The 17,256-nt window shown below is 33.8% G+C and overlaps 1 protein-coding gene across 4 annotated transcripts; it reads right to left on the bottom strand.

The window, feature by feature from the left end:
- Positions 1–1,377: 1,377 nt before the first annotated feature.
- LOC111276851 (zinc finger CCCH domain-containing protein ZFN-like) lies at positions 1,378–16,553 on the bottom strand. Of its 4 annotated transcripts, none has more exons than XM_022862758.2 (8): positions 16,405–16,553; positions 16,079–16,317; positions 13,281–13,438; positions 12,794–12,856; positions 11,688–11,807; positions 6,769–7,059; positions 5,065–5,394; positions 1,378–1,944 (listed from the first exon to the last, which is right to left on the bottom strand). In XM_022862758.2, exons 2-8 carry the CDS (start codon positions 16,161–16,163, stop codon positions 1,915–1,917), a joined length of 1,077 nt encoding a protein of 358 aa, XP_022718493.2. In that variant the 5' UTR covers positions 16,164–16,317; positions 16,405–16,553; the 3' UTR covers positions 1,378–1,914. The 4 variants fall into 4 exon arrangements, with proteins under 4 accessions (XP_022718493.2, XP_089619785.1, XP_089619784.1 ...); XM_089763659.1 differs by having other exon boundaries at positions 16,079–16,313; positions 16,405–16,544; XM_089763658.1 differs by lacking the exon at positions 16,405–16,553 and having other exon boundaries at positions 16,079–16,398.
- Between the last annotated feature and the right edge of the window lie 703 nt (positions 16,554–17,256).

Here is a 17,256-nt window from a genome sequence, read left to right as displayed (position 1 = left end):
GTTGAAAAACATAGGCAACAGCCGAGTCCTAGTTTTCAGGGCTCTATGATTGATAAGATTGTATCTGGACAAAATTAAGCGTCTATAACTAATAACTTACATCATTGGATAATAGAAAAGAAAATAATATATATAAGCATCTAAAACATTCAATATCCTTTAATATCTCTGTTTGTAAGTACAAACTAAAATATCAAAGTTGCGATGAAACACAAAACAAGCAACAACAACCTAAAAACATTGATAAACTTAATTCGACATCATGTTGATTAACAGAAAATGCAAGAAAATGCAAGGTCCCAAACCTAGAGTTCTTTCTTTATCCAATTCGCTCACCCCGCCCCCCATTCTTTTCCCCACTTTTTCTCCGTATGCAATAAGCAATGCCAAAGTTCAGAGTAAAGCAACCAAACTTTCCAGAGAGAACCAGCAGACATTATTATACTGAATCAGTCATGAATGCCAAGAGGCATAGGAATAAGGAATCATGAGGACACATCTAAAGTTGGCATTAAGCAAAACTGACAGGCCAAAAGAAGGTAAAACCTTCTTACATCTTAAACCAGGAAAATTTCCAATAATTCCATATCTTATTTCTCATTCAATAAAAAAAAAAAAAGAACAGAAACACAACTTTGCATGATGGGAATTGTTGTACCTGATACGATTTTGCAAGGACATTTAATAGAAATCTGGAATCTTATTGAGTAAAATTCTGAAGATCCCTGTCATTTTCAAAAACCTTCTGCAAGGACAAAAGTGTGATGCTTGGTAAAGATAAACTAACCCCATAAAACATGAGATTCTGTTGGAGTAACTTACAAGTTTATCTTCAATGAATAATTTATCATGACGTAAGATCTCCAGGAGCTTTGAAGAGTTCAAAGAATTCATCTAACAAGAAAATAGAAGAGTACTGTTCCACTTCTTTTTGCAGGAGAATTGAATGTGTACTCCTTTATACTTCTGGTTGACAATTTCTCTCACATATGGCTAAGAAGAAAAAACTATCAATGCAAGAAACAAATTTGAGAATCACCCAAAAGATTGATCAATATTAGGGAATATAGTAATTATTACCTGAAGAAACAACGCTGATGTTAGGAAATGTCTGCAGCTGTGAGGACCAAGAAGAAAATGGAGAACAGGATGAAGAAGTAAGATATGAATGGTGAAGCTATGTTGTATGAAAAAAGCAGGGTGGCAGAAAATTACTCAGCCAGTATTTGAAAGCCTGGGCCTAGACTGGAAATCTTAAACAGAGCAGCTAGATGAAGATTCACCAGAAAACTAGGTAGAGGCTTAAAAAATGCAAAAAAAAAAAAGAAAAAAAGAAAGCCTCCTACAGCATACTGTGAACGAAATATAACACAAAAATCAGAAAGAAAAAAGAGCTTTGGTGATGAACTGTTCACATTGGGTTTTACCAAATGTGACATCATTTTCAGATTAATACAATGCAGGAATATGAAATTCAGAAGATGCAACTATCGACTGAATTGCATATTTTAAAAGAAGAGTGAATTGCATATTTTAAAAGAACAGAATCAACTTAACATGAACTCTGTACATCTCCAGCAATGGGAAATGAATTTACAGATTACTCTTCCTCATCCACCAAAAGATTGTCAAATGTAATCTGCCCATATCTTATTCAAGTATTTATCCCTCTGTATCAATATTATCATCACTGGAAGACAACTGCCTATTCTCTGACAGTGAAACTCGCCTGGGCTTTGTAGAGCCTGCTTCAACAAGCCCCTCTGATGACAGGTTTAACCCAGCAGTTCCTGAAGAAGACCCCAAGAAATGGCGAACAGGGGCAGCAGATGGAGATGATGCGGAGTAATTATACGTGAAAATTCCCATGGGATGGTTAAACTTGCAACTTGGACCAAACTTGCAAATTCCATATCAAGAATAGAAAATGCATAGAGGTTCGCCCTGTTAAAATGCAAAAGTAGCAATATCAATAATGTAAGAACAAAAAAAAATCAAGGAACAAAAGAATAAAACTAGCAACATCATAAGAGTAAGTCTGCACATAGTAGGGAAATTATCATTGTACATAAACCACATGCATCATAAAATCAATGGCAAGATTGCAAGGAAGACAAAATGACAAGAAAAAAAGCCAACCTCGAACCAGAAAGAATATGTGAGATGGATAATGGACAAGCAAAACATTCTAAGCATAGTAACTAAAAATGATAATAAGAAAGTCAATATAGTAACATTCTAGAAGTGAAGATATAATCTGAACAACATGAAAGCTTCAAAAATGAGTGCCCAAAATAAGGCTCTATACCATGGCAAATCAAGGTACAGTAATTAAGAATGAAATGAGGCAGTTAACTTGAATGATAACCTTGTAACCTATGTTACATGGACTCAGATATTGGAATCTGGCATGGATATGCATCCAAGGGTCTAACTTTCCTTCCATCCAACATTTCGGACTAGTGAAGGAGGCTAAGAAGAGTCGGAAAATTGGATATGGATATGTTTTGCAATAATATTATAAAAAATATTATACAAAAACTGAAACTCCAAAATTGATATGCAAATTCCAATTTAAGAAAACTAGATTTTGTTTTCATCACTTTATCTTGTTGAGGGATGGACCTTGACTCATTTAAATGATGAACTCTAATTTCCAACAAAATCAAAGAAATTGTTAATGTATGCCCTATGACCAAACGGATAGGATGTGGGATGCATGTCATAAAAAGTTTAGAAAAATAGATCTGTAATATTTATTTTATAAAAAGTAGCAACATATATATATGTATATGTACATGTACATGTAAACATACATGTACATATATATTTGAGTAGTTTAATCTATACTATTCTAATATTCTAATTGTGTTTTTCTTTTTTAATAGAAACCTAAAGCTGATTAAAAGGATTATTAAAAAAAAGCTAATTAAAAGGGGACACAAAAGCCAACTATGTGCACTTATGACTTATCTAGAATCTTCTTCTTGTCATTTCAATCTTCCTTCTCATTTCTTTTTCTGATCAAAGTGCACCAAGGTTTTATCAAAATCAAGAACAATCCCTTTTTTGTCTGAAACCAGTGGAGGAATGCAAAAAGCAGGTGCAGTGTCAGACAAGAATTAGGAGTACGATGAAGCTGGTTTCAAATCCTTTTAGTCCTTATTTTTTCCTTTTTTTCTTCTTGTTTTGATCATCTCTCGCTATCTTCCCAGGCCATAATGCTTCCTCTTATACCTCATTTTTTTGGTCAATTTGAGGATTTTGTCCATTTGGAGCTAACATGACCCAGCAATAACTCATTGTTGTCTCTGCTGTTCACCTTCTTCATTTGGTGTTTGATTTACCTCACTTTCTTCATTCCAAGTCTGAATAACCAGTGCCATATCAGATACATATTCTGCAACCAAATCATGTTGTGTCGACAAGGGTATCGTGCCCAAAAATGCCGAGTCCATGTAACAAAGCTTTTAACTCAACTGATCTATCCATCAGAAAGAGATACACGAATATTTTAACATAAAAAAAATCTCAGCATTAATATTGATTGATGCAATTAGAATTGAAGTTATACTAATCATACTATCTGATCAGAACTAAAGAACAAGATGAGCAAAACTGAATGCAATCATAGTCAATGAAGTTAAATTCTTCAAAGAAGGTCATAAATTCATTATTCATAGCAATTTTCATAGGGATACTGACACTATTCTAAAACCCCAATGGACATCCAAAGATCTAGGGTAAAACAAAATGAAGTTCATATACAAGCTTTAAGAGGATCCCGTGGTAAAACTTACAGTTTATCTTTTCTTTTTGATACAAAGTTTACAGTCGTTAGTTGAAGGATTAAACTTACAGTTTGTGCAAAGAGGAAATTTAACTATATTGGTTCCATAATTCTATCAACAGAAATAACTTTGTTCTCAATCATCTATTATGTCAACTTGAAGCTAACAGCAATATTCTTGACATGATTACCACAAATTTGTGGACTACTTTTTACCCTGGAGAGGGCTAAAAGTAGGATCTGTTGAAAAATCTTGGAGGAATTTTCACAAGGTTGAAGTTAATGCAGGATGAAGGAGGGATAGTAGGAGAGAGAGAGAGAGAGAAAGTTGAAGAAAGGGAAACTAGACAGAGAGCGAATTCTAATCTCTAACATTAAAGCATTCAAAACTTGCCACTAATTAGCACAGTGAAACACACACACACACATAACTAACCCTAATCTGAATTTAGAAGTACCAAAATAAAAACTTATATCAAAATAGAAATAACATAATTTCTTCCTCCAATGCTTTGTCCTCCATTGACTCATTACTGCATCATAAAAATTTGATTCAAAAAAGCTCAACAGGGCAAGATTTTATTTTATTTTTCGTATTTTACATGAACCAAGATGGATTCCTCATGGTGCTGGTCATAACTCTCTGCAGAACTAGAACGATTCGCTGCTCCTCTAAACCATAAAATCCTCTTCAACCACCCTAGTCATACTAGATTTTATGGCACAAGCACCTCCCATCTTCAATGTGGCCAATACACACTATTAGTACAGTAACAGCAGAAAATTGCAGCAACCTAATTCTTGATTATATTACTTTTCACAACCAAAACTCAAGCACTGCCTAATAGCCTTAGACCTTTTGATCCACAAACATAACCCATAAAATCCTTATTTGCTAAACCCAAACAAACACGCAGGGAGATCATCCTTTCTCCTTTGTCAATATGCAACACTTTATTTTTTATGTTAATTCCTTCTAATCTAATTTAAATTATTTATGGAAACCACATAATGACCAATTGCCCAGCAAGGGTATCAAGGCAAATATCCCATTTTTTTTAACATAAAAAGTTATTAGCTTGGGCTGCAATTAAAACCCAACAATTAGGAAACCAAAATTTTTAAAAGAAAGGTAAAGTATGGTAATAAGTAGGGAAGGACATATTTTTAAGTGGCATGAAGACTAGGCTTTTCATAAACAGCCGTAATAATTTGAACATACCAACTTCAGAAATAAACTGAAAGACAGAAGTACCACTGAATAAATAACTCACTGGACGTAAAGGAAGGCCTATAGGACTTAGCAAGCAATCAGGGGCAGGAAGAACTCTCTCTCTTGGATGATGAAACCTACAAACCGCACCAAATTTACAATCTCCAGTCTTCATGTAAAACTGGCACTCTGGTTGGTCAGGTCTCTCCGGAAATACATTCTCCCTCTGCAATGCATAAAAACCTACAGGGACAGAGCCAGAACGTAATTGAGAAAAGGATGCTTGAGATCCTGCAGTTGCTGATTCATTGTGGCGTGATGTTCCATAGATTTGATTATTTCCATTTGTCTGCTGCACGTTCTCTGAAGAAGAGACTGATGCCAGTTGACCCTGGAGAAATGATAAGTATCAGAATGGTAACACTTCTCTCTCTCTCTCTCTCTCTCTCTCTCACTTTTGGGTAATTAATGTTAGCACTTCTCAAAGTGAAAACCAACTTACAGAATCAAATTCAGTATAAATAAAAAACAGAGAGTAGATATATGCTCTCAGGCATTTTGATACAGTTACAAAGTTAGAGATGCCGTCAAGACATTTGGATCAAACCGCTAGAAAAAACTCAGCTCTAAAGATAGTCACAACTGTAATTGTTATCATAAAACATTTGTTCTTCAATGAAAATACATTCATGGACAGATCTGGTTTATATCACACAGTTGATAATGTATTCACAAGGAGATAGAATAGTGGGTTTTGTAGAAACAAGCAGCTAATCAAATAGGTTAAAATTAAGCTACAATATTTCTGATTCAATTCACTCTCATTTCTAAATTGTAAAGTAATTCAACAATCACAGATATAGTTTTAAAAGAAACTTCTGCACTTCATAATATTTACTTCTACCAAGACCAAACTGGTGCAACCATCATAAATTATTCTGATTAAGAATTAAATTCCAATCCAACTCACCTGCTGATAGGAGTTGACCGAGAGTCTGAAATGCTTATTCGATTCTAAACCATAAAACCTATTAATAAGCATGACAAGAAATAGATGGGCCATGTTTAACTTTTAGTCCTGAATGGATTCCTTCAGAATATCAACCAACTCAGCGGCAAATCATAATTGTTCGACCACATCACCAACCAGCCACAAGTGTCTCCAACAACAAAAAGCAGTACAACTCCACTACCACTGGTAACAGCACCAATACTGTCTACTTTTGATCTCCAAGGCTTTATCCAAACTCCATCAGACTTAATCCTAGGCTCCCTTATTGCTACCAAAGTACCACTAATTTCATGTTAATGACAAGCATCACAAACTACCCTTTCTGTGGCTTCTGGACACTAGCTCCATCAAATAAAGCTCATCCAATATTAGTATGATGCAACCGTAACCAAGCAAAGAACAAGATTCTTCTTTAGAGGGAAACAAAAAAAAAAAATGTCATTGGTTGAAATTGCACCATTATAGCGTGCTCCAAACGCATTTTATTCAGGCCCAGCAAAAGATAAAAGGTGATCAACTATAAAACAAACCTTTAGAGAAGAAGGTTGATAATGCTTCTTTTAAAATATTAGAGAACCTCTCAACTTGAGGCAAATATTATTATTTTCCAAGAACAAAGTATTACCATATCGACAACTATAATTCTCACAAGTTGCCTCATTTGTCACCTTTAATGTTGTCCAAACACATGTAAACACTAAACGGGCATGGTTAGCAAACACAGCATTAGTAATAAGCTAAGGAAAAGCTTACGCTGTAAGCATTCCAGCCTGGAACTGATACCATCCCTTGGGGTAAAATCAAGGATGCATAGCTTGAAGGACCTTGCCAACGGGGGCTGGGAATGAAAGATGCTCTGGACCAATTTGTAATGCCTCCTGGATATGACTGTTGACCAGGAGTGGTTGGAGAAGGGACAGTCGGATAAATAGGAGAGCCACGCAATGAAACCATCATATTAGTTGGTTGAGGATGGTGGAATTTACAAGTGCTCCCGAACTTGCATTGTCCAGTTCTTAGATAATAAGCACACTCAGTCTCATCCTGCAAAAAGAAAAGTAAAAGGAAAACAAGTTACATTAAGCCAACAAACACAGATAACCATATAAAAAACACATATTAGAAACCAATCATTGAAGAAATACAGCCTGCCTCCATGAGGTCCAAACTTATGCAACAATTCAACCTCAATCTTGAGGCCAACAATGGTCGAAAATTCAGCAGTGTTTTCGTTAATGAATTCATATTTAAAGTTACACAAATTCATAACTAAAAACTGAAAAGAGAAAAGGTTCTGTTTGAGTCATAGCAAGTGATGAACATTTTACTTTATGAATTATGACCCTTGTCTATGTATGTCTATTATTCATGTCGGATCTAAATGATAAACCAATTAACATTCAGTCAATATAACTATGTAATGGGACAAGCTTAACTGGATGGTATCTGTGAAAATCTAATCTTCATTATTACTTGATTGATTGACTTTATCTATTTTAGTTAAGTCTCTTATTTTTAGAATAAGGAGTGATTTGGGTAATTACACCAAATCCATTAGATATTTTCCTATTATGTGTAGAGAGTAAATTACTCATTTGATTAGCTGTTTTAATGCGTGAAAATCTTGGGTTTTAAGGTTGAGAATATTGAGTCTTTAGCCTATATATTTTCATGTAATTCTAATATTGCAACAAGAAAAATATAGAAAAATAAAATAGTTTTATTTTAGAGATTTTTTCATGGTATCATAGCACGATTTGAACTTTTGAAAATTTTCACTCAAAGTCCAACATGGCCAGTGAAAAGGAGAGCCCCATGTCGGAGGTTATCTCTAACCCCAGAGCTAGCGTTATTGGAACAGGTTCTTTAGCACAAAAAGGTAATTTTCTAAGTGTCTTGAGTGTTAAACCAAAAAAATCAAATTCATGGATTGTGGATTCAAGAGCTTCAGACCATATGATTGGGCATGCATCTGTATTCAGTAAATACAATTCATGTCATGAAAACTTCATAGTTAGAATTGCTCGTGGGTTACTTTCAAAAGTGGCCGGTATAGGTTCTGTTATTATTTCCAAAGAGATAACACTTGATTCTGTTATGTTTGTCCCAAATCTAAGTTGCAATCTACTGTCTATAAGCAAACTTACAAGAGACCTTAAGTGTGTTACTAAATTTCTTCCAAATATGTGTGAATTTCAAGATTTGGACTTAGGGAAGATGATTAGCAATGCTAAGATGTGTGCAGGACTACATATCCTAAGAGCTAATGATTCTGAAAGACAATATCAGAAAACCTCTTGTATGGCTTCATCCTCTAGTAATAATAAAGAGAGTACTATCATGTTGTGGCATTATTAGTTGAGTCATCCAAACTTTTTGTACCTCAAAAGGTTGTTTCCCTCATTATTCAATAAAAATCCTAACAACTTTCAATGAGTCCACCAACTATCCAAACATACCTTTACCACATATCCTAATTAGTCTTACAAATCATTCCATCCTTTTTCAATGATACAAAGTAACATTTGGGGTCCCTCAAGAGTAAATAACATTATTGGTTCTAGATGGTTTGCCACATTTATTAATGATCACACCAGGGTTACTTGGGTATTCCTTATGAAGGAAAAATCAGAAGTGGGCAAACTATTCCAAAACTTCAACAATATGATCCAAACTCAATTCAAAACCAAAATCCAAGTGTTGAGAATTGACAATGGGAGAGAATACTACAATTCAATCCTTGGATCATATCTAACGAAGCACGGTATAATTCATCAAAGCTCATGTGTCAATGCTCCTTAACAGAATGTTGTGGCTGAAAGAATTGACATTTGTTGGAAGTTGCAAGATCCCTCATGATGGCTGCTCATGTACCTAAGTATTTTTAGGGTGCGGCTATTCTTACCGCTACATATCTTATAAACAGAATGCCCTCACGAGTCTTGAAATTTCAAACCTCTTGCCAATCTTTTCTCAGTTCATATCTTCACCTTCGAATCATCTTGTCTATTCCCGTTAAAGTGTTTGCATGCACTGCACTTGTTCTTACCAGCCAACAAAACTAAAGCAAATTAGATCCCAAATCCATTAAATGCATATTTCTCGGATGCTCCCCGATTCAAAAAGGATACAAGTGTTACTCATCAGTAACAAAGAAATTCTACCATTCCATGAATGTTACCTTTTTTGAAAATCAATCTTACTTTCCCAAAATTGCCACTCAGGTGAAGAATCCAATCACACGAGAATTTCAGCTTTGGGAAAATCTTATTAACGAACCACCAAACACTTCTCCAACTCCCTTTCAAGTCCAAAACATCCAATCAGATCCTCCAAACCCGAAGTCCACACAAGGGAAAACAAACAAAGAATTGATTGTCTATTCAAGAAGACATAAAACTTGAAAGGATCTAGGAGAATGTACACCTTCAAAGCAAAACCAAGAATCTGAACCAATTCCAGAGATACTTGAAACCAACACAGGTAACACTCTTATTGAATCTGATTCAATTAAATCTTTTGATGATCTTGATCAACCGATTGCTTTAAGGAAAGGTGTGAGATCATGTACTCAACACCCAATCTGTAATGTGGTTTCTTATGAAGGTTTATCAATTAGTTATCGTGTTTTTGTTATCACACTAAACAATATGCAAATTCTCAATAATATTTATGAAGCACTCATGCAACCAAAATGGAAGATGGCTATTTTGGAAGAAATTAGTGCCCTAGAAAAGAACAAAACATGGGAGATTTCAAAATTACCCCAAGGGAAAAATCCAGTTCGGTGCAAATGGTTTTTTACTATCAAGCACATTGCAAATAGAAGAATTAACAGATTCAAAACTTGCCTTGTTGCGAAAGGATTTACTCAATCTTATGGTGTTGATTATGAGGAGACATTTGCTTTGGTTGCTAGACTTAATTCAGTATGGGTGTTATTATCATTGGTAGCAAATCTAGATTGGCCACTCCACCGACTAGATGTCAAAAATGCATTTCTTAATGGTGACCTAGAAGAACAAGTTTACATGGAAATCCCTTAAGGATTCAAAAACTAAGATAATTTTGGCAAGGTATGTAAACTTCAAAAGTCTTTATATGGTCTTAAACAATCCCCATGTGCATGGTTTGATAGACTAACAAAAGTGGTAAAGAAGTATGATTTTTCACAATGCCAGACCAATCATATCATGTTTGTCAAACATTCACCTGAAGGAAAAATAGCCATTCTTATTGTCTATGTGGATGACATTATTCTTATTGTAGACTATGTGGAAGAAATTAGCAACCTAAAGAACCTCCTAGCCAAAGAATTTGAAATCAAAGATTTGGGACACCTTAGATATTTTCTTGACATGGAGGTAACTCGTTCAAGAAATGGCATCTCTGTTTCACAATGTAAGTATGTCCTAGACTTACTAAAGGAAATTGGAATGCTTGGATGCAAACCTGCTGACACCCTTATGGACACAATGAATAAGGTAGGAATGGAAGAAGGAAGTCCACCAACAGATAAAGGCAGATATCAAAGACTTGCAGAGAAACTCATCTACCTCTCTCATATAAGACTAGATATCGGTTTTTCGGTTAGCATGGTAAGTAGATTCATGAACAACCCAACTGAGGAACACTTGAGAGTTGTGTACCAAATCTTACAATACCTAAAGAAGAGTCCTGGCAAGGAGTTATTTTTTGAGAAGACATCATGCTGAAATGTTGAAATTTACACTGATGCTGATTGGGCTAAATCTGTTATTGACCGAAGATTAACTATTGGTTATTGTACCTATGTGTGGGGAAATTTGGTTACTTGGCAAAGCAAGAAGCAATCTGCAGTGGCTAGAAGTAGCATGGAAGCTGAGTTTAGAGCTATGTCTCATGGCATATGTGAGAGAATTTGGCTGAAAAGGTTGCTAGGGGAGTTAAAGGTTTCTGCAGAAGAATCCATGAAGATATTCTGCAACAACAAAGCTGCCATAAGCATAGCAAAGAATCCTGTTCATCATGATAGGACTAAATATATGGAGATTGATCATCACTTCATCAAAGAGAAGATAGAAGAAGGAATTGTTAGATTAGTTTATACTCCTACATGCCCCCAAACTGTAGACATACTCACTAAAACTTTCTTTCGAAACAACTTCCAAAATCTGAAGTCCAAGCTGGGCATGATTGATATCTACCACCCAGTTTAAGGGAGAGTGTGAAAATCTAATCTTCATTATTACTTGGTTGATGAACTTTATCTATTTTAGTTAAGTCTCTTATTTTTAGAATAAAGAAGTGATTTGGATAATTACATCAAATCTATTAGATATTTTCCTATTATGTGTAGAAAGTAAATTACTCATTTGATTAGTTGTTTTAATGCATGAAAATCTTGGGTTTTAAGGCTGAGAATATTCAGTCTTTAGCCTATATATTTTCATGCAATTCTAATATTGTAATAAGAAAAATATAGAAATATAAAATAGTTTTATTCTAGAGATTTCTTTAGTATCAATTTCTGTTTTTTACTAAACTAATCCAATTAAAAAATTGTAATTTTTGTTTAAAAAAGAGAAAGGAACAAACAAAAATGAAACACGGAGAGACCTGAATATTGACTTAAATTTTGTGTGATTATAAAATTGTAGTGTAAAAGTGCAAGGAGAAAATGAAATCCGAACCGGGCGAAGAGGATAGCCCAAAATATTCAAGGAAACTCTCCCAGATATCCCAACTTTGTCTCTAGGATGATGAAACTTGCATGTAGCTCCAAATTTGCAAGTTCCTGTTTTCAGGTAGTACTGCAGAGCAGTTAAGAGCAAAATGTCAATTGTCAGATCCAAACATAAATGAAAATAAGAAACATAAAGTCCCATATGTGACACGAGGCAGTAAAACCAAAAGAGTAGCTTCTACCAAGATTGCAATTAAGATACCAGTGCAATAAAAGCAGGAGTTGGTGCTATCTTTCCTTTCTAGAATAGGAAGAGTGAAAATAACATACAAGAATAAAGCAAATATTAGAAGAAGCCAATCATCTAGTCAAGTTGAGGGTTCAGATAGAGGTTTGATTGCTATGTTGAACCACTAGAAAGAGAAGTAAACCTTCTTCCAATCCAAATTATTAGCCTTCTTAGTTTCTTTATTTGTTTATTTTCTTATACTAGGATCAAGACAGGACTGGATCTGCCTTTAAGAATTGCCCATGATGACAAGAATCTTTTGAGGCAAAAGCAGGGACAAGGGAGGAAGAGACCATATACGAAGTAATAGAACCCTTTATCATCAACAATCTGTGTTGGTTACACTATTATTTTCGATAAATTTTCCTTTAACCTACAATCAAATGAGTCTCACTCTGTTCAACATCCAGCAGGATTTGTTTCTAAACATTAAAGTAATCCTTGATTCATTATGAACAACTTTAAAAAGTAGCAGGAACACTCGTTTAATTCTAGTGCATCATCCATATAGATACAAACAAAATTTGAACTGAAAAACAAAACAGATTGAACAGTCAAATCCATAAGAATTCACCAATAACAGCATATTGAATTTGTAGGGAAATATCTGCATCAATCTAGAATAACAGCATTCACTAAAGTATTAAAATATTTGACCCATCATTTTGATGGATGAAATCTCCTAGACACAAATAAAATAAATTTGCTCTTTTAGATACATAAAAGTAATATACTTCATGTTAATCATACATTGCAGTTGTAAAGCACATATGTAAAAGCGGCAACATTGTTGTTACATGGGAAACCAAGGAATAAGTACATGCCTGACATTCAGGTTGTCCTAATCTTTCTGGAAACTCTCCTTTCATCCTTGCAGCGGCAATAGCCTAGAATTTGATATAATCTAAATAAACATTTCAAATGACAATTGATATTTAAAAACTCAAATGAGTACTAGGACAAAGTTAAAATGAAAACAACATAGCAGATGAAGTATACCCATGTTTGTAGCAGCAAGTGTATGAGTGTGTGCATACACAGAACCATGCTTTTCTCTTGAGCATCTAATACTCTATAAATTTTCCTACAAGTTCTGTTTTAAAGTGATTTAGTAGTAACGACCCATGTGTAAAAGTTTCACATGTCTATGACTTCAACTACCAAAATATTATGTCAATGATAATAATAACAGGCAGGCCTCTAAAATGGATAAAATTAAGAAGCTCTTTGGCATTGTACCAATAATATCTCACTCAAAAAGCATTAACTCAGAATTCATAAGAATTGTCCAAACAAGCCATGGCTTTATACCAGCTTTCGGTTAGGAGGATGATTAAAACGACAGGTTGCCCCAAATCTACAAAGACCTGTCCTGATATAATAAGAACAATCTGGTTCCCCAGGTCGCTCAGGGTAGGGACCAGATTCCATCATTTCACTGGATCTCAAGTTCATTTGCCACATATCATCTGAAATAATATTAAATGAGTAGGTTCAGAAAAAACATGAAAAACAGAGTCAAAGAACCACAAATGGTATTGGAAATTTTCAATTCACAAACAATTTTCCTGGGACATACAATACTTAATTTCAATCACTATTAGCTTTAAAGTATCATATATTTACCCCTTGCATTTAAAATAGATTCACTTGATGTTCTAACAGTTGAAGTATCAAAGTGCAAACAATTGAGAATTTGCATTAAATAATTGGGATGGGAAGAACATCTCTTTAAAAAACAAGGTTCTGCCAAGCAGCAGTAAGAAATCTCATTCTAACCCTTAACTTTTGCATGCCTCTGCAGTCGTTAAATTATTTGAGGAAAAGAATGCAATTCTATTTTTTCCTTAAACCTCAAAAAAAGACCTTTACAAAACCTTTTTTTTTTCCCTTCTTTTCAAGATCCAAACCTGTCTCAACTAACTTGGGAATGTTAACACTAAGAAGAGAAATTTTCACTTTCGAAATCTCAGCATCTGAAGGAAGCATCAAGATCAACCATATTCATTCCATAAGTTTGAAAAACAAATAAATGCAGCAATTTTCTATTAAACAAAAATATAATTTATCTTAGAAATGTATCCAGTACACTCAATACAGTGCTTAAAAGTAGCATCCTATACAAGATAAATGAAAAATAGAAAAGGTAGAAGAGTTATAGTTCAAAAGAGACTAAGGTGAAGTAAAATCATTAAAGTGATGAATCCATTTCAAAGAAAATGCTACCACAAAACAGAATATTAGGTTAACTGAAGAGAAATGGTACTCAGAGAAAAGACTTTTATTCACCACCATTTTAGAACATAAGACATAAACTACTATGTCTTGAATAAGCTTGTTTTATACAGATTCTCCATATTAAAATTATATGCTTTTAATATGGACAGTCCATATTCAAGTTACATGAGCAACAATACAATTTATATCTGAAGTGCTAACATGATTCTCACAATCACTTGTAGCAGCTCTGATATATTAAGAGAATATGACTGGTTTGAGCCGAACGGAGATGGAGTGATGCCTCTCCCTTGTTTGGCAACATTTTAATAGAGAAAGAGAGACTTGGATGGGTACTCAGAAATCTCCAACTCTCCCTTTATTTTATACCATTCCAAGGTTCAGGGCTTTCAATGGAAAGAATTCCTCAATAAAAAATTCATTGTACAGACAAAGTTGCTTTTTTATTACTCTTTCATTTTAGCATATAAATGATATAGTTGTTGAAGAAATATTATAAGCTATGATTTCATTTCCTTGTCAACTGGTTCCTTTACTTTCTATCTTTTTTAAGAAATTCAAACAAAAGGACCTTAGACACTCTCTCCCCCTCTTCTCCTCACGCTTCTACCTCCACTCATTCTTACTCTTTCCAAAAAAAAATTGGGCAAATATTAAAAACAATGCAATAGTAAGATGAGCAAGTAGGTCTAAAGAACAAGGAAAATAAGACAAAAGGTTTATATTTTCTTCTCTTTAATGTCTATCACAAACCAAATGAACTCATTGGGGAATCATGACTCTAAGTTATGTATCACTCTTCCTACATGATTACCAGAGTTTCAAATAAATAATCTATACATGTAAACAAGGAGAAATCTCATTATCTTTGATTATCAACCCCAACTTTTTACTTTTAAAAAATAATAATAATAAAGAAAGACCACATATTTACACTTGAAAGGAACTTCAAAGAAATGAAAAAAGAAAAGTAGAAAAAATGAAGTAAATATCTCGAGACTATGTAGGCATGTACCCTTGATTTTATGAAAAAAAAAATAGGCAAATGCCAACTTTTGACTTGTAATTTCATCACAAAAGAGAAGAAAATGATTAGTTAATCTAAACCTATAGCCATCAGTGCCTAATTGCATTTCCACAAACAGTCAAGGAGAAAACGAAGAGCCAATCTAAAAAATTATATAGTCCCCAATCATGCAGTGATAAAAAGATGTAAAAAGAGACCAATTATAACGACCATAACCACCTCAATTGCACTTGGTGAACTGAACAGTTCATAATTTCATACATAGAAAATTAATGTAGCTCAATTTCAGCATGATCAAATCCAATCCATTGAAAGATACAGAGGCAAGATTTTTAATGATGAAATTCATGACTTTAATCCAATAAAAAAAAAAAGAAAAAGAAAATAGAACTTAATCTTTTTCTACAAGTAATAAAGCAATAATGAAAAAAAAAAAACTTATAAATAAAAAACCTCATAACACAAAATTTTAAATTTCCTTTTATTTCCTAAAACTTTGAACTTGACTCGAAAAAATTTAAGAACGTGGAATTCGTCCACATCACCGAAACAGAGCTTGCAACAATTTATTCAAAATCACCGCAAACTTGCAATGTTTTCTCAACAATTAAAACACAATTAAGAATTTAAGATTAATCATATCAAATTCTACATAATTCCTTTATTAAAATTTAGCCAAAAAGTGACTGATTTTTGACAATGATCAAACGGGAATTTACGGGCAAAAAGGACAATTCAAGGCTGGAGAATAACCACCAAACTGCATTTCTCTTGCGTTTCGAAAAATAAAATAATAATAGAATAAGAACAGAGTAAAGAAATAGACAAAGACATAGAGAGAGGCCTTGATTCAACGATAGTGAAAGCGAGGTTCCTTCAGTCACAGCCACCGCCGCCGCTGCTGCCACCGCTGCTGCTGTTCGGGACATTGGAATTCCTGCATCGAATGAGAATTCTATTCAGCAGTCATCTTCCTCCATCACCACTACTGTCACGTTAGCACCACCTCAACGCCGGAATCTCATTCCCCGTCATAAACCCGGCTCTTCCTTTAGCAAAAACTCTCCCCTCTCCTCCTCCTTCCTAACAGAAACCAAAAAACGGTTAATTTCTTAGAGACGAAAAAAAAGTAAAACTAAAATGAAAGCTTTTCTTCACGGAATGTCTTACTTTGTTTTCTAAAAAAATATTTATTTTTTATTTTAGTGTTTAAATTTTAGAGAAGGGAAAGAGTGTTGTTTTCTCTTCTCCACAAAATAAATAAATAAATAAATAAATAAAAATAAAAATATTAATAATAATAATAAAAAAAAAAAAACAAAACCCAACCCAACCCAACCCTCCGAAACCAACCACCTCGTTTTTCCATTTCCCTTTCTTTTCTTTCCTCTGCCTTCTGTTCACCCGCGTTTTCCACAAAACCGACAATCATCGTTCTCTTCACTCGCGCGAGTAGTCTATCCCATATTTATTCTCTACGCCACTCCGCCACGTCATGGCTTGTTAATTTGTCTTTGAATCTGGTCTTTTTCTATTGGTGGTTTAAATTTTTGGGACAGGTTTCAACAAATGCAAGCAAGTGAAAGTTTAAGCACCGGAGTGCGTAGGGTGCTGTAGTAAACCGGTTTAATATTTCCGGTGTTTTTTTTTTTGTTTTAAAATGTTTTTGGAGTAACTACTTTTTATTTTGGGCACAGTCTGGTTCTTTTGGGTGATCAACCTTTTGTTTTAGTCAAACAATAACTTACTCTCTTATTAAATTCAAATTTAATTTAATTTAATTTATTCAAATTTTAATTCAATTAATTTATATAATTATTTTAAAAATAAGATATTTAATAAATTTAAAATTCAAATATTAGTAATTATAATTTTTTTTAATTTTCAAGTTGTCATCTTTTTTATATTAAAAAAATTAATTAATTTATACAATTATTTTTAAAAAATAACATTTAATAAATTTAAATTTTAAAATTTAATATATATAACTTATTTTTTCTCAAACTATGATTTTTTTTATAA

Source organism: Durio zibethinus, chromosome 7 (assembly GCF_047325235.1).
Source record: "Durio zibethinus cultivar Kanyao isolate XHJ-2024 chromosome 7, ASM4732523v1, whole genome shotgun sequence".
Lineage (NCBI taxonomy): Eukaryota > Viridiplantae > Streptophyta > Magnoliopsida > Malvales > Malvaceae > Durio > Durio zibethinus.
The sequence above is the reverse complement of the archived record's forward strand: the minus strand, read 5'-3'. Positions and strand labels throughout refer to the sequence as shown.